This window comes from Erythrolamprus reginae, chromosome Z, assembly GCF_031021105.1.
Source record: "Erythrolamprus reginae isolate rEryReg1 chromosome Z, rEryReg1.hap1, whole genome shotgun sequence".
NCBI lineage: Eukaryota > Metazoa > Chordata > Lepidosauria > Squamata > Dipsadidae > Erythrolamprus > Erythrolamprus reginae.
Window position 1 is genome coordinate 126,350,499 of NC_091963.1, and position 23,407 is coordinate 126,373,905.

At 39.6% G+C, this 23,407-nt stretch overlaps 1 protein-coding gene across 1 annotated transcript; it reads left to right on the plus strand.

Annotated features, from left to right (window-relative positions):
* Positions 1-466: 466 nt before the first annotated feature.
* LOC139154104 (vomeronasal type-2 receptor 26-like) lies at positions 467-22,914 on the plus strand. Its single transcript, XM_070728535.1, has 9 exons — positions 467-642; positions 3,378-3,491; positions 4,223-4,511; positions 6,918-6,963; positions 7,168-7,333; positions 12,901-13,618; positions 14,803-15,030; positions 17,441-17,567; positions 22,013-22,914. The coding sequence occupies exons 1-9, from the start codon at positions 467-469 to the stop codon at positions 22,912-22,914; spliced, it is 2,766 nt and encodes a 921-aa protein (XP_070584636.1).
* The last annotated feature ends 493 nt before the right edge of the window (positions 22,915-23,407 follow it).

Genomic DNA, 23,407 nt, shown 5'->3' on the forward strand with positions numbered 1-23,407 from the left:
ACCTCTGACTCCCTGCTAACATCAACTGCAACCAACCGCAGAGGTCTTATCTCCTCCAGCTGGCACAGAAGGATATCATGGTCGATGGTATCAGTGGTATCGAAAGCCACTGAGACGTCAAGAAACACTAGGATAGAGAATTGATCCCCATCCCAGGCCCCCTAGGCATACTCGATCAGCACGACCAAATCAATTTCCATACTGTACCTGAATCCTGACTGTTGAGGGCCCAAATAATTGGCTTCATTCAAGGACCATTGGAGCTGGAGCCATACCACCTTCTCAACCCTATAAAGGAACGTTGGAGACAGGACAATAGTTGTTTAAAACAGCTTTTTGAGGATGGGGCACACATGTGCCTCTTTGGAGGGAGCTGGAAAAGACCCCTCCCTCAAGGAAGCATTGACAATCTCCTGGACCTAGCCCATGTCACTCCCAGCTGGCCAAAACCAACTAGGAGGCACACATGTCCAGTAAACAGGTAGTGGAGCTCACAGCTCCCATGGTCTTTTCTACTTCATCAGGTGTCACCTTGACTGACTCATTGTCAGCCAACCCTGCATTCCATTTGGAGTCAAGTTCTGTCTGGATCTGGGTGATTTTATCTGCAAAAAACCTTATTAAAATCCTCAGCACTACCCTGTAAGGGTTCGTCAACTACCCCCCCCCCCAAATTAAGGAGAGACCAAGTCACCCTGAACAGGGCAGCTGGGTGGGATTCCACAGATGCAATCAGTGTGACATAATACATGCATTGTGTCACCCCGAGCCCCACTTTGTATGTCTCCATATGAACTCTTAAAAGTGTTCAGTCAGATTCAGCCAGATTTTCCTCCAACACTTCTCTAGACATCTCTTCTGGTGTTTCATTTCCTGGAGTTCCTCAGTAAATCAAGATCTCCAGGGTCTACTGCCACAAAGAGATTGCAATAGTGCAATCTGGTCCAGAGCCCCTGCCACATCCATATCCCAGGAAGGAAAGGGTCACAAAGGAAGGAAAGGAAAGAAAGGGTCACCTGGGGATGGAGTTTAAAGGAGACGAAGTTGTGAGAGGCATTTGTCAGAAACAAATTCTGAATTCATCTAGTGTTGAAAATTGTGGCCTGCATTCCTTCCTCATAGTGACCCTTAGCTTTCCTCAGTTCAAATACCTTTGGCTATTTGCTGATATTCTGCTTTAGTTATTTCCCTCTCTTTCTACTTTTTATACTTGCCCTTTTTGTCTTTCAATTTGTAAAAGAGTTCTTTATGCAGCTGTGCTGGTTTCTTTTGAGAGCTAGTATTTTTCTTCTTCATTGATATTGCACTCAGGACCCTTTTATAATCTCACTTTTATAATCTCACTTTTCAAAATTTCCCAACCTTCTTGAGTTGTTCCCTTGAGGATTCTTGTCCATAGACTCCTTCTCAAGCTCTCTCTATGCACAAATGCCCAGCCGGCGACTTACCTCTGGCCCGGATTTGCAGCAGGGCCAGGGAAACACGGCCCCCAGTGTAGCTACCATCTTGAATGGCCAGGATCTCATGAGATTTCGGGAGATCCCGGCCATGCCTGTCATTGGTGCCGACCGATGATGTTGTCGGGGCGGGGCCTGCTAGCCCTTTATAAAGGGCTACGCAGGCTCGGGGCTTCCTTTTTGCCCCAGACAATGAGCAGGCGAACATCTGCCCTCCCTCCCTATCTTTCAGTGTACTACAGGGGTCGCCCTTAAGGGGCCGAATAGGAATTTTTGACAGTCTCGGCATTTTCCTGCAACCGTTTTTTTGCATATTCCACACTACGGTGCGGGGCAGATGGTTAGGGGGTGTTTCGTTCCCCGATTAGTTCTAATTGGCTTACCTCTGGTCATTGGGTTGGCAGGTTAGGAGCGGAAATTGGGAGGGGTTAGCAACTGTGTGCTCTCCGTTGGGCATCCTTGGGGATGATTGGCAGATTTCTATCCAAGGCCTCATGATGGCTTTTAAACCGGCCTGAGCAATTGGGGAGAACTTGCCTCTGGGTCTCGCCCATTTCAATTCCCTTTCAGCGATTGGACGGCGAGACCCCCCACATTCCTGGCATGGCTGGGATTCAGGTGAGGGTGTGGCCCCTTGGAGCTATGCCCCAAGTTGCTCAGGAAGTTTTTATTATGTTATTTCCGCCCAGGATGTTTTCACTTGACCTCTGCGGGTCCGTGTTAGATTGAATTAAATTAATTTTAATTAATTAATAAAAATGACCCAGTTTAAATCCAGCTCTGTGTCCACGTTGTTATTCCGCCTCCACTGCAATGATTTTTTTCAGTGGCCAGAAAGAAAACATTGCAATTAAGGTGGGAAACTTTATTGAATAAAATAAGGGGAATAATCCCTACAAAATAAATCTGTTTTCTCAGGACAAAGATAGTATGGAAAAATAGATGAATTGATACAATCTATATTCAGGATACTGAATCCAATATTTAAAACTGATGAAATTATTTCTACACAACCTTATAAAGTTTCAGGTTATCACTTTGGGTTCAAGTTACTCTTGATTCCTGGGGACTGACTGGACTAGTTCTTGCAGTTCAGTTGGCAAACATTATACAAAATCCAAAAGAGGTTTGTCTTTGCTTTCTTCTTAGAGCTAAAAGAACTCAAGAATCAAAATCACCAGCTGGATTTATGTTTAAGGCTGTATTAGAACCCATAACCTCTAGTCTGATACCTTAACTGCCACATCAAAGTGACTCAACAGATTTATTCTCTCTATCACCCTCCACAAAATATAGATATTTAAAAGTTTTCCTTTTCTTTCATAAAAATTACCTCTTTTATATTTTTACCATTAGTGGATTTCAAGTTGGCATGTCTCATAAAATTAAACTAATTATAGGCAAATTATTTTCCTCATGATATAAGGCAGACAACAAAATATATGCTGCCCTGAGTATTCGGAGAGGGGCAGCATACAAATCTAATAAACTATAAACTACAACTATATATATATATATAATTATATATTATATATAATTATATATATACTATATATATATATAATTATTACATATTATAATTATTTTTCTTTCCCTGTAATTATTATGAATAATAACAATTCTGCTTCATGGCACAGCCATTCTGGAGAAATACTGATTAGTTTTATTGGGAATTGGGGTTTGGTAGATAATATAAATACTCCCAGTAAATTAACATTTTGTGTTAGAAACAAAGGAGATGCAATGAAGTGTAAATGGCCATCTCAGGGATGCTTCAGAGTTGAATAAGACCAACTATTTCAGCACTTAATATAATTTGAGAATGATATTAATTCTTTTTTTGGTGTTGTTTCCTCACATGGCATGTCACACAGAGATAATACAATGTACTTTAAGTGATCTTCCTATTGCTCATCACAGGTACTTCCAAACTGAAGATGTCATCATTGGTGCCATTACTTCACTTTTTGTAATGGCTACAGATAAGCTTAATTTCAAAGAAAATCCCATTCTTGCATCTTTTGATGAACCTCTGTAAGTAATAAAGCATTTTCTCATAAATGCATGCTTATTAAAGTTATTTTTGAGCAATTGATAAACTAGATTCAGGAATGAAATTTTTCATTTCCAAAATTTCTATGTGAGATGGGTGGCATGCAAGCCTAATAAATAAATAAAATTTAGAAATATTTCAATGATTGCACAGCAAGTACAAATATATTTATTGATAAAATTCTAATTGACAACATTGTTTGTATTAAATCACATCCCAAAGATAGAGTATGGGTTTATATAATAACATAGGTGCACATTTGAGTTCTGCATTTTTAAATGAATGGATTTTCCTGTTGTATATAATACTGATATTTTTATTTTCATTGTTCTTCCATATTATTTTAATTTTAAATGCTAGACTATTATCGTTAAGAAAAAGAATTAAAATATTTTGCTAACATAAGAGAAAGAATTACACATGGGATATAATGGTTTGTTAAGGTGGGGATGGGGAATCTAATGTAATTATTTTAAATATAAAAGTGCATTTTTAAATTATTAATTTTTCTATGAACATACCATACGCATGTGCACTAGCAAATAATAGAACACAAATTTACTTCATATAATTGTTGCATTCTCAAAAATGCTGAGAGATATTATTTAAATTATGAATCAATGGTTGACTTCCAAAAAGGAATTTATTTATGAATCACATCTTCTTTGTAATACCTTTTCCAAATGTCTTTTTATAACACTAATTCTTACAGGGTTCTCGCTAAGCATTACCAGCATGTATTGGCATTCATATTTGCTGTGAAAGACATTAATGAAAACCCACAGGTTTTACCTAATATCACTTTGGGCTTCAAAATCCAAGACAAATATAGCGGTAAATGGACCTATCATACCACCATGGAACTTTTTTCCCCTGTAAACAGATTAGTTCCCAATTATAAGTGTGGTAGCAAGAACAACCTTATTTCTGTCATTGGGGCTCTGTATCCTGAAATCTCGCTTGATATGTCACATATTTTGGCAATGTACAAAGTTCCACAGGTAGGATATTTTCATGATTTATGAAACTTTGCGGTCACTTATATTCTTCAACATTTTTTATTTCATTACAAAAGTACTGAAGTTTCTATTTATATTTTATTTGGAATAATATTTTAATAGATAAATGCAGTTTCTTATAGACTGAAGCAGTGTTCCCTCTAATTTTTTTTGGGGGGGGGGGCAGAAAAGTATAGTGTCTGAGCGGCAGTCCCTTCGGGACTGGGCGGCACAGAAATATTAAATAAATAAATTAAATAAATAAATAAACAATCAATATCAAAATGCCACTTAAATAGTTGAGTTAGTTTCAAACTAGATTTTGATTTTCTTTCTCTCTTCCTTACTCCCATTCTTTTTCTTTCTCTTTTCCTTCCTCTCTTTTTTCTATCTGTTTCTCTCTCTTCCTCTCTTCCTCTCTCTCTCCTTCCCTCTCACTCTTTTCCTCTTGGCTTCTGGGCAGGTTTGAAAAACTCTGAGTTGATGATGATTTTTAAGTGAGCTCAGCTTAGAGGGAACTATGGACTGAAGTACTTTAAGTAAAAGTTTTAGTTGAGATAATAACATCTGAATGTCAGCTTTTATTTATTTATTTTATTTATTTATTTATTTATTTTGTCCAATACACAATGAGGGTTTTTAGTGGGTATATATCTATATACACATAGTAAAATACATGATGAAGGTTATAGAGGATATACAGTACTCATAGTAAAATATATCTAAGAAATAATAGAAAAGAAGATATAGTAATAGAACATATCAATGAAAGAATAGAAGAAGAGATATAGGAATAGAAGAAAGGTATAGGAGATATAGGAGAGCAGGGGACAGAAGGCACTCTAGTGCACTTGTACTCGCCCCTTACTGACCTCTTAGGAATCTGATAGGTCAACCGTAGATAATCTAAGGGTAAAGTGTTGGGGGTTTGGGATGACACTATGTCATCCCCAATTTTAAATTTTATAATTGAAACAGTTTAAGCATCAGATTTTGTGAGTCAAACAGTATCCCTTTTAATCCTTTCTTCGTAGGCAACTGTCCAAAACAGCCCTAGAACTCTGATATAAGCTGAATCTTACATAAACAATCTTACATAAACATAAATAGCCTCCTTGACATAAACAATCTCAAGGGAAGAAGAATAGAGTTTTCATTTTTCAAAAAGGCAAAAAGTGATTGTTTTTCTTCTCTCAAGGATTCATGCTGATGTTCTCTAAATTAGCAATTCTGGTCAGAAATCTTCATTGTTTCTCAATTATAATTTATACTTATACTCCAATGGTGTCATTAGAAGGTTCTCAAACATTATTGCTTTCTTTTTTCTTTTCTTTTTTTTAATGTACACATAAAACACATACATAAACAAGACAGACAAACATATATTGGTACAATTCCTCATGTTTACAGTAAGCATCTCTCAGTTTGTATCCAACAATATATTTTCCCCTGTACAAATGCACTGCTCAAAAAAATAAAGGGAACACCCAGAAAACATATCCTAGATCTGAATGAATGAAATATTCTCATTGAATAATTAGTTCTGTACAAAGTTGAATGTGCTGACAGCAAAATGAAATTGATTGTCAATCAGTTTTGCTTCCAAAGTGGACAGTTTGATTTCACAGAATTTTGATTTACATGGAGTTATATTCTGTTGTTAAAGTGTTCCCTTTATTTTTTTGACCAGTATATATTTATATTTTTATAAATTACTTACTTATTCTTTCTCTCTTCTTTTTTCTTTTACATTATTTTATACAATGATCCATAAAGATTTGATGTTATTCTTGCAAGTATTAATAGTTCTAGTTCATCTTTATCCTTCCTTCCTTCCTTCCTTCCTTCCTTCCTTCCTTCCTTCCTTCCTTCCTTCCTTCCTCCCTTTCCTTCTTCCTTCCTTCCTTCCTTCCTCCCTTTCTCTCTTTCTTTCTTTCTTTCTTTCTTTCTTTCTGCTATTCATATAATTTATTCCATATTGACTAGTATTTGAGTTGTTGTTGTTGTTGTTGTTGTTATTATTATTATTATTATTATTATTATTATTATTATTATTATTAATTAGATTTGTATGCTGCCCCCTCATTTTCCTCATTAATTAGTCCATTTCAGTGCAATCCAATAATTATTATTATATTTATAATTATATAATAATTATTAATTATATCCTCATCTTTTGGTTTTTCCTTTTTTTTAAAAAAAATTATGCATATCTGTATAGTCAAGTGGTTTATTTTCTTTTTATATTTTTGGTCAATTATGCCCAATAGAAATAATTCAGGCTTCCACTCTATATCTTCTTTTATTATTTCCATCAAACAGGATCTGATTTTACTCCAATACATTTTTGCCTTTGAGCAAGTCCATCTTAAATGGTAATAGGTTCCTGTTTCCTTCTTACATTTCTAGCATACTGAGAATGAATTTGGAAACATCCTGGCATTTCCTAAAGGTGGTAATTGCCACCTATAGAACATCTTATACTGGTTTTCCTTGTGTGCCACCGACACTGTTAATTTCCAATTAATTGTCCTAATTTTTCCCCATTTCTCCAAATCATCATTATGAATCTCCTCTTTCATTTTATATCTTATTAGAAATCTATAGATATTGCCTATTAATTTTTAATATTCTATCATTTACCAATCCCTTTTAACAGGAGATGTTCCTGATGATTGGAGAATGGCCAATGCTGTGCCTATCCATAAGAAAGGCAGTAGAGAAGAAGCTGGTAACTATAGGTTAGTTAGCTTGACATCAGTTATAGTTAAAATGATGGAGACTCTACTCAAAAAGAGGATAAATCAGTACCTGAAACCCAAAAAGTATGTATTGGACCAGCATGGCTTTACTGAAGGCAAATCATGAAAGACTAATCTTATTGATTTCTTTGACTATGTCACAAAGGTGTTGGATGAAGGTAGTGCCATGGATATTGCCTATCTGGACTTCAGCAAAGCCTTTGATCTGGTTCCACATAAAGAGCTGATAGATAACCTTTGATATGGTTCTTAATCCATGGATAGTTCAGTGGATTTGCAGCTGGCTGAAGCATAGATATCAGTGGGTTGTTGTTAATTCTGAGCAGAGACTGGTTACAAGCAGTGTGCCACAAGAGTCTATTCTGCGTCCTATTCTTTATATGTTTGTGAGTGACATAAGGAAAGATTTGGTAGGGAAGATTTGCCTATTTGCCGATGACTCTAAAGTGTGCAATAGGGTTGATATTCCTGGAGGTGTCTGTAATATGGCAAATGATTTAGCTTTACTAGATAAGTGGTCAAAGCAATGAAAATTGCAGTTTAATGTTTCCAAATATAAAATAATACACTTCGGGAAAAGGAATCCTCAATCTGATTATTGCATTGACAATTCTGTGTTACCAAAAACGTCAGAGGAGAAGGATTTAAAAGTAGTGTTTTTTTGCAGTCTCAAAATGGGTGAACAGTGCGGTCAGGGGGTAGGGAAAGCGAGTAGAATGCTTGGCTGCATAGCTAGAGGTATAACAAGCAGGAAGAGGGAGATAACGACCCCGCTGTATAGAGCGCTGGTGTTCAGTTCTGGAGACCTCACCTACAAAAAGATATTGATAAAATTGAATGGATCCAAAGATGGGCTAAAAAAATGGTGGAAGGTCTTAAGCATAAAACCTATCAGGAAAGACTTAATGAATTCAATCTGTATAGTCTGGAGGACAGAAGAGAAAGGGGGGACATGCTCAAAACATTTAAATATGTTAAAGGGTTAAATAATTTAATAGGAAAGTGAACACAAGAACAAGGGGGAACAATCTGAGGTTAGTTTGGGGAAAGATCAGAAGCAACATAAGAAAATATTATTTTACTGAAAGAGTAGTAGATGCTTAGAACAAACTTCCAGCAGACGTGGTAGGTAAATTCATGGTAACTGAATTTAAATATGCCTGGCATAAGCATATATCCATTCTAAGATAAAATATAGGAAATAGTATAAGGGTAGTCTAGATGGACCATGAGGTCTTTTTCTGTGGTCAATCTTCTGTTTCTAAGGTTTTTAATTTTTTTCTGGATTTTGTATATTTTTATATCTTTATGCTACTTAGTTTAGACTTTTGTATAGATCACCAATACAAGCTAATCCTATGTTCTGTCAGATCTTCCCTAGTTCTCAAATTACCTTTTTCATTTAATAAGTCTTTGTATTGTATAATTTTATTGACTATTTTAGGATTTGGATGTTTTACTGCTTCTATTGTAGAAAGCCAATATGGGATCTTTAAGTAGTGATGTTTTTTAATATTCAACCAAACTTGTAATAATGTATTTCTAAGCAAATGTCTCTTGAAATATGTATGGACACATGTATGTGAAGATCATCCATTATTTATTTATTTATTAATCACACTTATAGGACACCCAATTCCTTCTGGACTCTGGGCGTACAATATGTAAAAACAATAAAAAGAATATAAAACCCATTTAAAGACCATTCATATCCTTTAGTGGCACTGTCATAGAGAAGGCCTTCCCCCGCAGCCCCACCAATCAACATTGTTTAGCCCACAGGGTTGGCCATCTCTGGATCCCATTAAAGGCCAATGGGATCCAGAGAAGGCCAAGCCTGTGGGCCCTTATTGATCGCTGGAAGCTACATGGCAGGAGGCGGTCCCGAAAATAGTCTGGCCCTAAGCCATGTAGGGTTTTATAGGCGATAACCAACATTCCATCCAGAGACTGATTGGAATGTTGATGTGATGTGGGTGTACCTCGGTGCACCTTCAACAGCTTGCGCAGTGGCATTCTGGATCAATTGTAGTTTCTGAATGCTTTTCAAGGGTAGCCTCATGTAGAGTGTGTTACCATAATCAAGTCCTGAGGCGATAAGGGCATGAGTGACTGTGAGAAGAGACTCCTGATCCAATTAGGGTCACAATTGGTGTACTAGACGAACCTGTGCAAAAGTGCCCCCCAAAGAACATCCGAAATGTGTTGTTCCAGTCCCATTTGAGGATCTAGGAGGACACACAGAACCTGTTCTGAGGGTGTTAATATATCTCCACGAGCACCAAGGATGGACAGATGGTGATAGTCCCTTAGAGGCAGTACCCACACCCACTCTGTCTTGTTGGGGTTAAGCTTGAGCCTATTAGCTCCCATCCAGACCCTCACAGCATCTAGGCACCGACACATCACATCTACCATTTCATTGAACTGACACGGGAGGGAAATATAAGAAAATATAAGGAAAAAAAACATTGCTGTAACCTAACTCCACATCCTCCAATAAGCGTCCTATGGATGGTGTCTCCAACTAAACTCGGGGTAGCCCCACAAGTGGGGCTTCTATTGTCCTCTCCTCCATTGGTGTCCCCAACTGCCACAGTAACAAAAGTTGACATGGTGGTGGCAGGAGAAATGGCAGCAGGGAGGCTCCAATGGCAAGGGGTTTTTCCTCACCCTGGAGGTGAGGCTCATAGGTTTCTCCCTCAATCCAAGTCCCAGTCAGCGGTCTTAATTGTCAGTGCCAGGAGATCATCCAGCCACTGCTTTGGGGGTGAAAAAGATGTTCCTAGCAGTGACCACAGCTCTCAGCACCTGGCCTCTGTCCCTGCACACTGCCCTCCATGTGGCTCCTAGCCCCTAAGTGGTACACAAGCGAAGTCACACCACTCTCACCACCTGAGTGTTGCTCCCAGTATCCGTGGCTTCCCCCGGTGCTTAGCTGTCTTTCTCACATCCCAGCAGCAAAATGTTCCATTGTTCCAAGCGTCGTTGTTCTCAATGTCTCACCACCATCAGCTGATACCTGGTCCTCAAAGTGCTCCATTGTTCTGAGCGTCATCACTTTCACAATCTGCATTGTTCCCAGTGTCGCAATGCCTATCTGCTCTATCTGTCACCAGCTGCTAGCATTTAGGTGCCATTTTTCGCAGCTCTCCACACTCGAATCTCCAGTCCCTAAGCATTCAATAGCTCTATCTGAGCACCAAGCATCTCGCATGAACAAGCAGGTGAAACCTGGAACAATTACTGCAATGGGCTTAGTGGTATCTTTTGCAGTTTCAGCTGTACTTTGATGTTAAACTAGACAATATCATTTGGTGGGACCTAGGGGAAGAGCGGGGACCCTGGGGGGTCCTGGCCCTATGGAATTAGTTCCCCCCAGACATTCACACTGCACCCCACCCTCCACAAAAGTTTAAAGACCCATCTGTGCCACCAGGCTTAGGGCCATTAGACTCTAGCTCCCTAGCCGACGAATGTAGTATGTCTTGCTTGATTTCAGCCACAATCAAAACCTGCATGCCTATGGCAGGCATTGCAATGGGAAATGGGCAGCAAGTCCAGTGACCATCAGAGGTCTGTGAAGCTAAAGTTCAGAGAAGTCATAATGGGGCAGAGCCTCCCAAGTAAACTTATCAGCAATGAACAGGTTTGGATTACCCAAGGGCATGGATTCCAATGGGTGAGTAGATGCCACCTCAGCCTGGCTACTCTCCAGATCATTACTAATTGCTGAGGCAGGCCCCTCTGAGCAACCTTGGCTAGAAGCCTGAAGATCGTGAGAGGAACTGGCAAAAATCTTGTCCACTGCCTTGGCTCTGCACTCTTCATCCCTCTGAGTGGTCTTGGAGACCTTAGCAGAGACAGTAGAGGCCAAAGAATGTTGATGATGGGATTACCCCCTGTGGGAGGAAGGTCAAGATGAGGTAGGAGTAAACTCTGAGACCAGGGCTACTGGTAGGTCATATTGGCTCTTGTTAAGGTGGCTTTTATGTTTGCTCTTGCCTGCGCCTGCCATATCTAGACTGGAAGAAGGAACTGGCTGGATTTTCCTTTTTTGTTTGTTTGTTTATTTGTCTAATCAAATGGCCATCACTATAATCAATGGGCCAGAGAGGCCTAAAATAATTGCCATATCACTTAAAATGGCCATTGCTAGTGGACTAGGTAATTAAAATGTCTTAAAAAGGATGTAAAAAGCCACATACCCAAAATGGCTATTGCTGCAACCCAACTGTCAGGGAAACGTAAAGTGGTCATCTTGCAGCCAAGATGTCTGCTGTCCCTCAGAATGGCTATATGAGGATAAATGTGGCCACCATGCCTTCTCATTATATGGCCAACAGATGAAGCTTGCTGGTCATGTTGCATTGCATGTCGAGAAAGTATGCTGAGGAGACAGATTGAAACTTACAGTAGGTTCTTACCATGAGGCCAGACAAATGTGGCAGCAAAGGAGCAGCCTGAAGGGCTAAACACCTGTGTTTGAGTGTCGGTGACAGCTAACCTGGGTCTCCAGAGTAGGGCAGCATAGAAATACAAACAAACAAACAAACAAAAGTGAGAGAGTGCAAATACTCTCCTGGCTGTTGGTCACATGAGCTCAGTCGCTCCAGTGGCAGTTGGGAAACTGAGATAGTGAATCAAGAAAATGCTGTCCAGGCCAGGCTGCAACATCTCATTTTGAGCTGGAATAATCAAGCAGAGCAAATCTCCTGAGGCTAAAATTGAAGGAAATTCCCCCTTGTTGTTAAAGGCCCTCAGCTCGGTAGGCGGAGATAGCTGAAGCCCTCACTGCACTCAACCTAGCAATTATGATGACAAGCAAGTCAGCTGGGAAGAACTCACATTTCAAAATCAACGATAGATGAATCAAAGTCACCTCAAAGAATGGGAGCAAGAAACACACGTCCTATTCAGGCCATGGACTGAGTCAAAGAGGGGGAATAGAGGTGAAGATAGTAATTAGTCAGACTCAGTCCTCATTTGCTGAAGAGACGGTATTATTCCACCCACTATGGAGAATGTCCCTGAGAAAATTCTTAATTGTAGTATTCCAAGGCCTTCAAGGTACTCTTTCCTTTGCTGCTAACTCCAATGAATTTATAGGATTTAAACATTTTCAAAGGACTTTGTTATGCCGAATTAATATTTATGTATAGTATATTTTGACTGTTCTTTTTTTAACTGATGACAGTCAGTACTAAAGGGCAGAAGTTTATCTGCCACTTCAATAGCTTGATTGTCATTTCTAATTTTTTTCTTAGGAATACTGAATTCTATCTCAACAATCACAGATTAAGAGAAGGTACCCTTGCTCCATCTATAAACTTATCTAATATGAATTGTATGAAAAGTAATTGGTGTTTTTAATCTATTAAATTACTTTTCATACAATTCATCTTAGATAAGTTTATAGATGTAGCAATTTAATATTTTGAACCCCCACAATGTTTTAATTACATTCCTGTCTCTCATTTTTAACCTCCCCTCTAATTGCTATATTTTTAGTTTGTGTATAGCTCCCTTCCAAAAATGGAGAAGAAAATCCAGATCATTTCTCTTTATGAAATGGTCCCAAATCAGGAACACCAGTACAAAGGTATTCGTCTATTATTGTTGCATTTCAGATGGATCTGGATTGGGATTCTGGTTAAAGAAGATGAGATAGAAGGATTTCAGAAAAACATACTTTCCATGTTTTCTAAATCTGATATTTGTGTTGAATTCTTAAAAAAACTTAAGCCTTTTTTCATGAACACCATTTTTGATGATATGGAACAATTGTTGGAATTGTATGAGATTGTCATGAACAGCAAAACTAATACAGTGATAGTTTATGAACAAAATGTTTTACTTTTGAGGGTGTTGTTATATTTACCTAATATGGAAGAAGTACTTACAAAGCCTAAAGCTAAAGTGTGGATTCTGATTTCTGAACTGGATCTTGCTTCCTTCATATTTCAAAAGGGATGGAATATGCAAGGCCTCCATGGTGCTCTTTCCTTTGCTGCTTACTCCAATGAAGTTCCAGGATTTAAAACTTTCCTTCAAAATAGGAATCATTTATTCATAAAAGAAGATTTATTTGTGAGACAAGTGTGGGAACAAGCATTTGGTTGTGTTTATTCCACCTCATCTGTGATTGAAGATAGTACTTGCACTGGGGAAGAAAGATTGGAGAGCCTTCCATCATCTCTTTTTGAAATGAGCATGACTGGCCATAGTTACAGTATATACAATTCAGTCTGTACTGTTGCATATGCTCTACATGACATGCAGTCAAGTCTACATAAAATGCTAAAGAAGGGAGGGAAATTGCACCTTCAAAATCAGCAGCCATGGCAGGTAAAGTAGTTTATTTAAAAATAATTAAAAGTATCATGTTTAGGTTAATTAATTTAAATGTTTAATTATATGTGGCATGAATATATGTACAGCCAAAATTTTATCAATTCATTTTTCTACCTGTCTTTTTTCTCCATTGGGTTAAAAAAATTAGAATGTTATCCAATTTTAATATCTAGACATTAAACAGTTAAATAGTACATCTCTCACCTTTTCCCTCTCCTTCCCTCCCCCACTCATTCTTCCTTTTATTTATTTATTTGTTAAATTTATTTGCTTTCCATCTGATTGTGAGACTATTCAGGGTGGCTTACAACAGTGAGAGAAATATAAAATGGAAGCATAAAATAATAAAGCAATAAAATAAAAATACACAAAGTATAAGAATATGAATTAAAAGATTTCTTCATAATAAGGAAATTTTGTTTTTTTTTTACAAATAAGTATTCATTCATTCATTCATTCATTCATCCATACATTCATTCATTCATTCATTCATTCATTCATTCATGTATTTGATGGGCCACCTTTTCTTCGGGAGTTCAAACAGACATGATTAAGAATCTATTTTTGTTTCCATCACAAAATACTAGTGAATACTGACTGGACAGATCTTTAAATAAAATTAAGGCAATGGGATTGAGAATCAGTTTGATGTAGAATCAGGTTATGGCATCAGGCTAGATACTGGAAAACAGTGAGTTCCAATCCTGATTTAGGCACAAAGCCTAGATATATTAATGAGGTTGAGAACCAGTTAGGCATAATGATTAAAGAAGCAATCTGAAAACTGAGAGATAGTGAATTCCAGTCTTGCTATAGGTACAAAACCAATTAGGTGACCTGGTCCAGTCATTCTGTCTTTTAGCCTTAGGAAGCAGGTGTATTTCTGAGACCTGGCCAAGAAAGCTCCTGGCAGTTAGCAGGAGTACACAAAGAGACTGAAAAGATTATTCTACTCACATAAGAAAAATTGACATAACATAAAGCAGTTCCTCCAACACCTCTTTTGTGGTGTCCACAAACTTACAGAAAGTTTCAGTCAATTGAATGGATATTAAAGAGATTAGTCGCTGAATTATAACTGTAATTAATAATTGAAGGCAATGATGAAGGCTTTTGGAGGTATTTCATCTTTTTCATAACTCATCCCATTTATTTGTTGTTTTATCTTTCATGTCCAGCTCCACTCCTTTCTGAAAAGAATCTCATTTAATAACAGCGCTGGAGATGTAATTTCTTTTGATATGAATGGGAAATTGTTAGTTGGATTTGACATTATAAACTGGATAACATTTCCAAACCAATCCTTTAATCGAAGGAAAGTTGGGAAACTCGATCCTTGGGCTTCTGAAGAGAAAATGCTTATGATTAATGATAATGTCATCACTTGGCCTAATAGCACTAACCTGGTAGACTCACATTTTTATCTTCTATGATTTTCAATTGGCAATATTAAATCCTTTGTCATACAACAGTGCACAACTATAAAGATACAAAGATGGCTGACAAAGACTTTAAAAGAAAGCATTGTTCTTTAAAACTATGATTGAGCTTTTGTATAAAATAAAACCTGTCAGAAAGCTTGTTTACCTACCAGTTCTTATCAACTCAGTTTAAATTCAATATTGTGTGTATGTGTGTGTATATACAGTGATCCCTCGAGTTTCGCGTCCTCGAGCATCGCGAAAGGGCTATATCGCTAGTTTTCAACCCGGAAATAAACTCCACCATCTGCGCATGCGTGCCTTTTTTCTATGGCCACGCATGCGTAGATGGTGGAGTTTCCCGCCGGGCAGATAAGCTGCTGGGCGGCTTCCCTGGGTCTTCCCCCTCTTGCCCCGGTAAGACCCCAGCGGCGGCGCGAGCAACGGCGTGGGCGGGCGGGCGGCACGCGTGGGGACACCCCAGCTCCGCTTCCCAGCTGGGAAGCGGCCCCAGCAACGGCGTGGGCGGGCAGGCGGTGCGCGCGCACTTGAGGAAACCCCAGCTCCGCTTCCCAGCTGGGAAGCGGCCCCAGCAACGCGCGTGCGCTTGGGGACATCCCAGCTCTGCTTCCCAGCTGGGAAGCGGCCCCAGCAACGTGCGTGCGCTTGGGGACATCCCAGCTCCGCTTCCCAGCTGGGAAGCTGCCCCAGCAACGGCGTGGGTGGGCGGGCGGTGCGCGCGCGCTTGGGGAAACCCCAGCTCCGCTTCCCAGCTGGGAAGCGGCCCCAGCAACGCGCGCGTGCTTGGGGACATCCCAGCTCCGCTTCCCAGCTGGGAAGCAGCCCCAGCAATGCGCGCGCGCTTGGGGACATCCCAGCTCCGCTTCCCAGCTGGGAAGCAGCCCCAGCAATGCGCGCGCGCTTGGGGACATCCCAGCTCCGCTTCCCAGCTGGGAAGCAGCCCCAGCAACAGCGTGGGCGGGCGGGCGGCACACGCGCGGGGAAACCCCAGGCGCGAGCAATGGGGTGGGCGGCGGTGGAAGTAAAAACACCATCTGCGCATGTGCAGATGGTGTTTTTACTTCCGCACCGCTACTTCACGAAAAATCGATCATCGCTTGGGGTCCTGGAACGGAACCCTCGCGATGATCGAGGGACCACTGTATATGTGTATATATGTATATATATGTCGGATCACCCTGGTATATTGAAGGAATGTCACAGTTCCTTTTTGCCTCTAGGCCCAATTCTTTACTGGCCAAGTGTGATTGGATACACAAGGAATTTGTCTTTGGTGCATATAGATAGAGCTGGGGTGGCACAGCAGGTAGAGTGCTGTACTGCAGGCCACTGAAGCTGACTGTAGATCTGAAGGTCAGCGGTTCAAATCTCATCACCGGCTCAAGGTTGACTCAGCCTTCCATCCTTCCAAGGTGGGTAAAATGAGGACCCAGATTGTGGGGGCAATATGCTGGCTCTGTTAAAAAGTGCTATTGCTAACATGTTGTAAGCCGCCCTGAGTCTAAGGAGAAGGGCGGCATAAAAATTGAATGAATGAACAAACAAACAAACAAACAAACAAACAAACAAACAAACAAACATGCTCTCAGCGTCAGGGGAGGGCTGCTGCCCGGGCGGGGTGGGACATAGTGGGGTAATGAAAATGGAGTCCCACCCAAGAGCACCCAAATTGCACTGAAATATGTTGAAGGAAAATGCAGAGCGTCCTGCATAATCCACACCCACAGTGGGGTAGTAAAAAAATTGGCAGCCCTTCACTGCTCAGTGTACATAAAAGAAAATATACATTTGTCAAGAATAATGAGGTACAACACTTAATGATTGCCATAGAGCTCAAATAAGCAATCAAGAAACAATCAATAGTAATAAAAATCTTAAGGATACAAGCAACAAGTAACAGTCATACAGTCATAACTGGGAAGAGATGGGAAGAGATGGGTATTAGGAATGATGTAGTAGCAATAGTAGTGCAGACCTAGTAAATAGTTTGACAGTATTGGGGAAATTATTTGTTTAGCAGAGTTATGGCGTTCTGGAAAAAACTGTTCTTGTGTCTAGTTGTCTTGGTGTCCTCTTTAGCGACATTTTGAGAGTAGGAGTTGCAACAGTTTATGTCCAGGATGTGAGGGTCAGTAAACATTTTCACCGCCCACTTTTTGACTCGTGCAGTATACAGGTCCTCAATGGAAGGCAGGTTGACAGCAATTGTTTATGTCATAAGTATGTCCATATCATATTCCAGCTTATATCCAAATGGGCAATTCAGACATTTCTGTAGACTTATCAGTCTTTAAAAATAAAAAATTGTGCTCTTAGTGTATTCAAATATATTTCCTGAATTGTGAAGCTTTACTTTTTTTCATCTATGAATTAGATTATACCCATATCTGTTTGTTCTGATAGCTGCCATCCTGGTTATTTCAAGCAACAGAAAGAGGAGAAACCACCATGCTGCTACAACTGTATCATGTGCCCAGAAGGGAAATTTTCAGACAAGATTGGTAAGAAGCTATCACTCAAAAAGGGTTACTTTGCTTTCCTTCTGTATGGTGATAATAACCATGCATGTACACTAAGTTGATTTCAGAAATGGAGTGCAATAATTCAAATATTATTTTAATTCAATTCAACTTTTTGATTTAATATATTCCATTTAATATATTTTATCACAGAATTTTGGAACAAACTTCGTGGTTGGTAAATCCACCGTAACTCAGTTTAAACATGCCAGGCATAGAAACATAGAAGATTGACAGCAGAAAAGACCTCATGGTTCATTAGTCTGCTCTTATACAAATTTCCTGTATTTGATCTTGGGATGGATATATGTTTATGCCAGGCATGCAGTTACTGTGGCTTTACCAACCACTTCTGCTGGAAGTTTGTTCCAAGCATTTACTACTCTTTCAGTAAAATAATATTTTTTTCATGTTGCTTCTGATCTTCCCCCAACTAACATCAGATTATTCTTGTGTTCACTTTCCTATTAAAAACACTTCCCTCCTGAACCTTATTTAACCCTTTAACATATTTAAACGTTTTGATCATGTCCACCCTTTCCCTTCTGTCCTCCAGACTATACAGATTGAGTTCATTAAGTCTTTCCTGATAGGTTCTATGCTTAAGTCCTTCTACCATTTTTGTAGCCCATCTTTGGACCCATTCAATTTTATCAATATCTTTTTGTAGGCGAGGTCTCCAGAACTGAACACAGTATTCCAAATATGGTCTCACCAGCGCTCTATACAGCCAGATCACAATCTCCCTTTTCCTGCGTGTTATACCTCTAGCTATGCAGCCAAGCATTCTACTCACTTTCCCTACCGCCTGACCGCACTGTTCACCCATTTTGAGACTGTCAGAAATCACTACCCCTAAATCCTTCTCTTCTGAAGTTTTTGCTAGCACAGAACTGCCAATACAATACTCTGAGTATTCCTTTTCCCCAAGTGCATTATTTTACATTTGGAAACATTAAACTGTAGCTTCCATTGCTTTGACCACTTATCTAGTAAAGCTAAATCATTTGTCATATTACAGATGCCTCCAGGAATATCAACCTTATTACACACTTTAGAGTCATCAGCAAATAGACAAACCTTCCCTACCAAGCCTTCCACTATGTCAGTCACAAACATATTAAAAAGAATAGGACCCAGAACCAACCCTTGTTGCACACCGCTTGTAACCAGGCTCTTCTCAGAATTAACAACAACCCTCTGATATCTACGCTTTAGCCAGCTACAAATCCACTGAATTATCCAGGGATTAAGTCCACTCTTCACTAAATCTATCAGTTCTTTATGTGGAACCATATCAAAGGCTTTGCTAAAGTGCAGATAGACAATATCCATGGCACCACCTTCATCCAACACCTTTGTGACATAGTCAAATAAATAAATAAGATTAATCTGACATGATTTGCCTTCAGTAAAGCCATGCTAGTTTGGGTCCAATAAGTTGTTGGGTTTTAGGTTCTGATTTATCCCCTTTTTGAATAGAGTATCCATCATTTTAACTCTAAATGAAGTCAAGCTAACTGGCCTGTAGTTACCAGCTTCTTCTCTACTGCCCTTCTTGTGGATAGGCACAACACTGGCCATTCTCCAATCATCAGGAGCATCTCCTGTTAAAAGGGATTGGTTAAACAAATCAGTCAGGGGATTAGCAATCACAGATCAGAGTTGTTTAAGAACTCTGTGGTGGATGCATCTGGACCCATTGTCTTATTTATCTTAAATCATTCAAGTTCTTCTAAAACATCAACCTCTGAGATCACTGGAGCTGAATCCCAACAGCTGGAAGCAATGCTATATCCCTCTATCATATTACATTGTAAGCTGCCTTCTAAAAAAAACTGAACAGAAGTAGCTATTCATGGTCAGCGACCTCTTTATTCCCATCAATGCATGTATTATCCCCAGTAGTAAGGTTTGTGATGCTGCAGTTTTTCTTCTTTCTATCAGTAATATATCTGAAGAAAGTTTTATCCCTCTTCTTTACAGATTTGGCAATTTCTTTCTCTTTTCAGGCTTTAGCAGCGTATATTATCTGTTTTGCCTCTTTCTGTCTCATTTTATATACCTCTCTGTCAGCTATACTTCCAGACTCTTTATACCACCGACAGACAGACTTTTTTTCATTTACTATAGCCCTTACATCATTATTAAACCATAGCAGTTTCTTCTTCCTTTTCGCTTTAGTTATTGCCTTACATACAGTCCAGTGGCTTTTAAGATGGCCTTTTTTTAATACAGTCCACTGGGCACTCGCCCTCCCCTTTAATTAATTACAGTGATCCCTCGATTAGCACGGTCTCGATTAGTGCGAAACGCTACAACACGGTTTTTCACAAAATATTAATTAAAAAATACTCCACGGTTTTTTTGCTATACCACGGTTTTTCCCACCCGATGACGTCATACGTCATCACCAAGAGTCACTTCTCTGTCTCTTTCTCTTTCTTTCCTGTCACTATGCTTCAATCATTTTCTCATTTCTCTTTTTTCTCCCCTTTTTTCTATCATTTCTCTCTCTCTTTCTTCCTCTCTCACACTCTTATTCCTTGTGTGAGGCAACATAAATGTTTACATTGTGTCCAGAGTAATTCCAGTCTTGAAATTGGACAGCAGATGGACACCTGGGGATTATAATTCATGTGATCTGAAAACCCAATTCGGGATGTTCGATTTTGACATTCCAAGCAGTTTCGGATTTGATAGGCTAAAAACTAATTTGAGGAAGGGCTTGTCGTCCTTGGGGCTGGACAGAGCAGCTGAGCCCAAAGCAGCCTTTTTAAAAAATAAACTACACATTTCTTCAACAATTAACTCTCCCAAATCTACTTTTATGAGGGCAGCAGCAGCGGTGGCTGCATTTTTATGGTTCCCTGTGCCCCCTCTTTCGGACGTTGCTGTCCCAAGAACTCCTCTTTTCATTTGACCCCCCCTCCACTAAATGGAATGTGTCACCAGCAGAGATTTCGTTGGGAGACGGGAGACACGCGCAGGATCCCCCCTTCCCCAGCAGTCATTTTCTTCCCCACGTAGCAAGGTCTCTTTCTAGGGATCTGTGTGCTTTCTTTTGTTGATTTTCCAAACTGGTAACTAGTTGGGGAGCTGTTGGGGAAGGCTCTGCCGGGAAGGCCTCTCAGCTGCAGAGCCGAATGGGGGCGGAGGCAACAGCGGAGCCCGGCGCTGGGGCCATGCGAGGCTGTTCATCCAGGGGGGCGTGGACTGGCAAGTCGCCCTCCTTTCTCTCTCTTTCTCAAGATCGCTTGCCGCTTGCCTATTGCAGCGAAGGAGGCGAAGCAAGGCTCCAAGCTGCAAAGCGGCAAGCGATCTTGGGGATTCCCCTTTGCCTGGGCGGCGGGAAGACCAAGGGAAGGTTCCTTCAGCCGCCCAACACCTGATCCGCTCCGCAGCGCGGCAGCAGCGAGGAGCCGAAGATGGGGTTTCCCCTTTGCCTTTACCCCATCTTCGGCTCCTCGCTGCTTCCGCGCTGCGGAGCAGATCAGCTGTTGGGCGGCTGAAGGAACTTTCCCTTGGTCTTCCCCGCCGCCCACACGCAAACTCCACCATCTGCGCATGTGCGGCCATGAAAAAAATGGCGCACATGCGCAGATGGTGGTTTTTACTTCCGCATCCAATATAACGCGGAAATCGGTTAGCGCGGGAGGTCTTGGAACGTAACCCCCGCGCTAACCGAGAGATCACTGTATTTAAATATTCCCCCATTTCATTGAATTTTTTTTCCTGAAATCCAATACTTTGGTTGTAGTAGGATTGCTCACAATCAGTTTTTACATCAAACCACAAACATAGGTGGTCACTGCAACCTAAATTTTCTCCCACCTTAACTTCTGAAACCTGATTCCCATTCGTAAAAACTGAATATCTCTAGATATTATGGCCATTAACTCAAAGAGCTTGTTGCTCAAGTTTCGAGCATTTGTGCACATTACACAAATAACATTATTATCATTATTGGATAAACCTATATCCATCCTAAGATAAAATACAGGAAATAGTATAAAAGCAGACTAGATGGATCATGAGATCTTTTCCTGCCATCAATCTTCTGTTTCTATGTTTCTATTTTATTTTGAATGTGAGTGAAACTTTCTACTGATTTTATATCTGATATTCTTATTTAAATATTCTAAAGTCTGGATTAAATATAAGAAAGAAAAGTTTAGATTACTTGACATTTTTTTCTCATGATCAAATTATTACAACTGTTAGTATAGTATCATAAATAATTGAATAATTGATCATATGTCATTAAGGAAGAGTCAGCTTCAGTGATCACATAGCTAGGTCTTCTCCAGATTTAACAGTAATAAACTGGATTTAAAACTAAAATATAAATACAATTTTGTACTATTGGGGATAGTGATATCTGTGTAAAAACAATAACAGAATGAGACTCCCCCCCTTCTTTTTAGATGCTAAATACTGTTCAGGATGCCCAGAAGATCAATATGCAAGCAAAGACAAAGTTTCATGTATTCCTAAGACAGTAACTGCCTTGACTTATGAAGAACCTTTGGGACTTGCTTTAACTATTGTGGCCATCTCCTTTTTTTTATTTACAGCTGTGATTTTTGGAATTTTTTTGAAACATCACCACACCCCTATCGTCAAAGCAAACAACCGAGATCTCACTTACACTCTTCTCATTTCTCTCCAGCTCTGCTTCCTTTGTGCATTGCAATTCCTTTTTAGACCTGGGGTTATAATATGCCTCTTTCGACAAATCACTTTTGGACTTATCTTCTCAGTGGCTGTATCATGTGTCTTGGCCAAAACCATAATTGTGGTTTTAGCTTTCCTCGCCACCAAGCCAGGATCCAGGATGAAACAATGGGTTGGGAAACAATTGGCAACCTCCATTGTCTTTTCTTGCTCTCTTCTCCAAGCAGCCATTGGTATATTGTGGCTAACAAAAGCTCCCCCCTTCCCAGAAGCTGATATGATTTCAGTCACTGAAGAAATTATACTAGAATGCAATGAAGGATCAGTATGCATGTTTTATTGCATCCTGGGCTACATGGGTTTCCTGGCGGTGGCCAGTTTTATAGTGGCTTTTCTGGCCAGAAAACTCCCCAGCACTTTCAATGAAGCCAAACTAATCACCTTCAGCATGTTGGTCTTTTGCAGTGTGTGGTTAGCTTTCATTCCAGCCTATTTGAGCACAAAAGGAAAATATGTAGTAGCTGTGGAGATTTTTTCTATCTTGGCTTCTAGTGCTGGGTTATTGAGTTGCATATTTTTCCCAAAATGCTACATAATTCTCTTGAAACCTGAGTTAAACCACAGGGAACTACTCACACAGAGAAAACATTAAAAACTATATATTTCATTTAAGATACTGACTATTATTACTTAAACTGTGTCTTATTAGCATGGTTGCAATTACAAAATGTAGATATGATTATTTAAAAAGAATTTCTAGAAATGTTTACTTCTACCAGAGTGATGGCATTAAATGGTGTCAATTATTCATAAGAATATAGTGAAAAATAGGATCTTTAATCCCATGGTATCATACATATTACTTGAGTATAATTTTGAGGATATATTTATTTAACCATACATTGCATTGTTACTCTGTGCAGCCTTTCTCTGTGCATCATAATAAATAAATCAGGTATTGCTTTTCTAATTAACTCCAGGACATGAGGTGGCAGAGGAGAGTATAGTTGGATGAAGAAAAGAATCTTTCTAAATACAAGTTAAAATTTGTATTCTTGTATACATCATGGTGATAAGAATGCTAAAATATCACACTATTTTTCTGTGCCCATTATGCCATCTGCTAAACAATTGGTGGTCTTGTT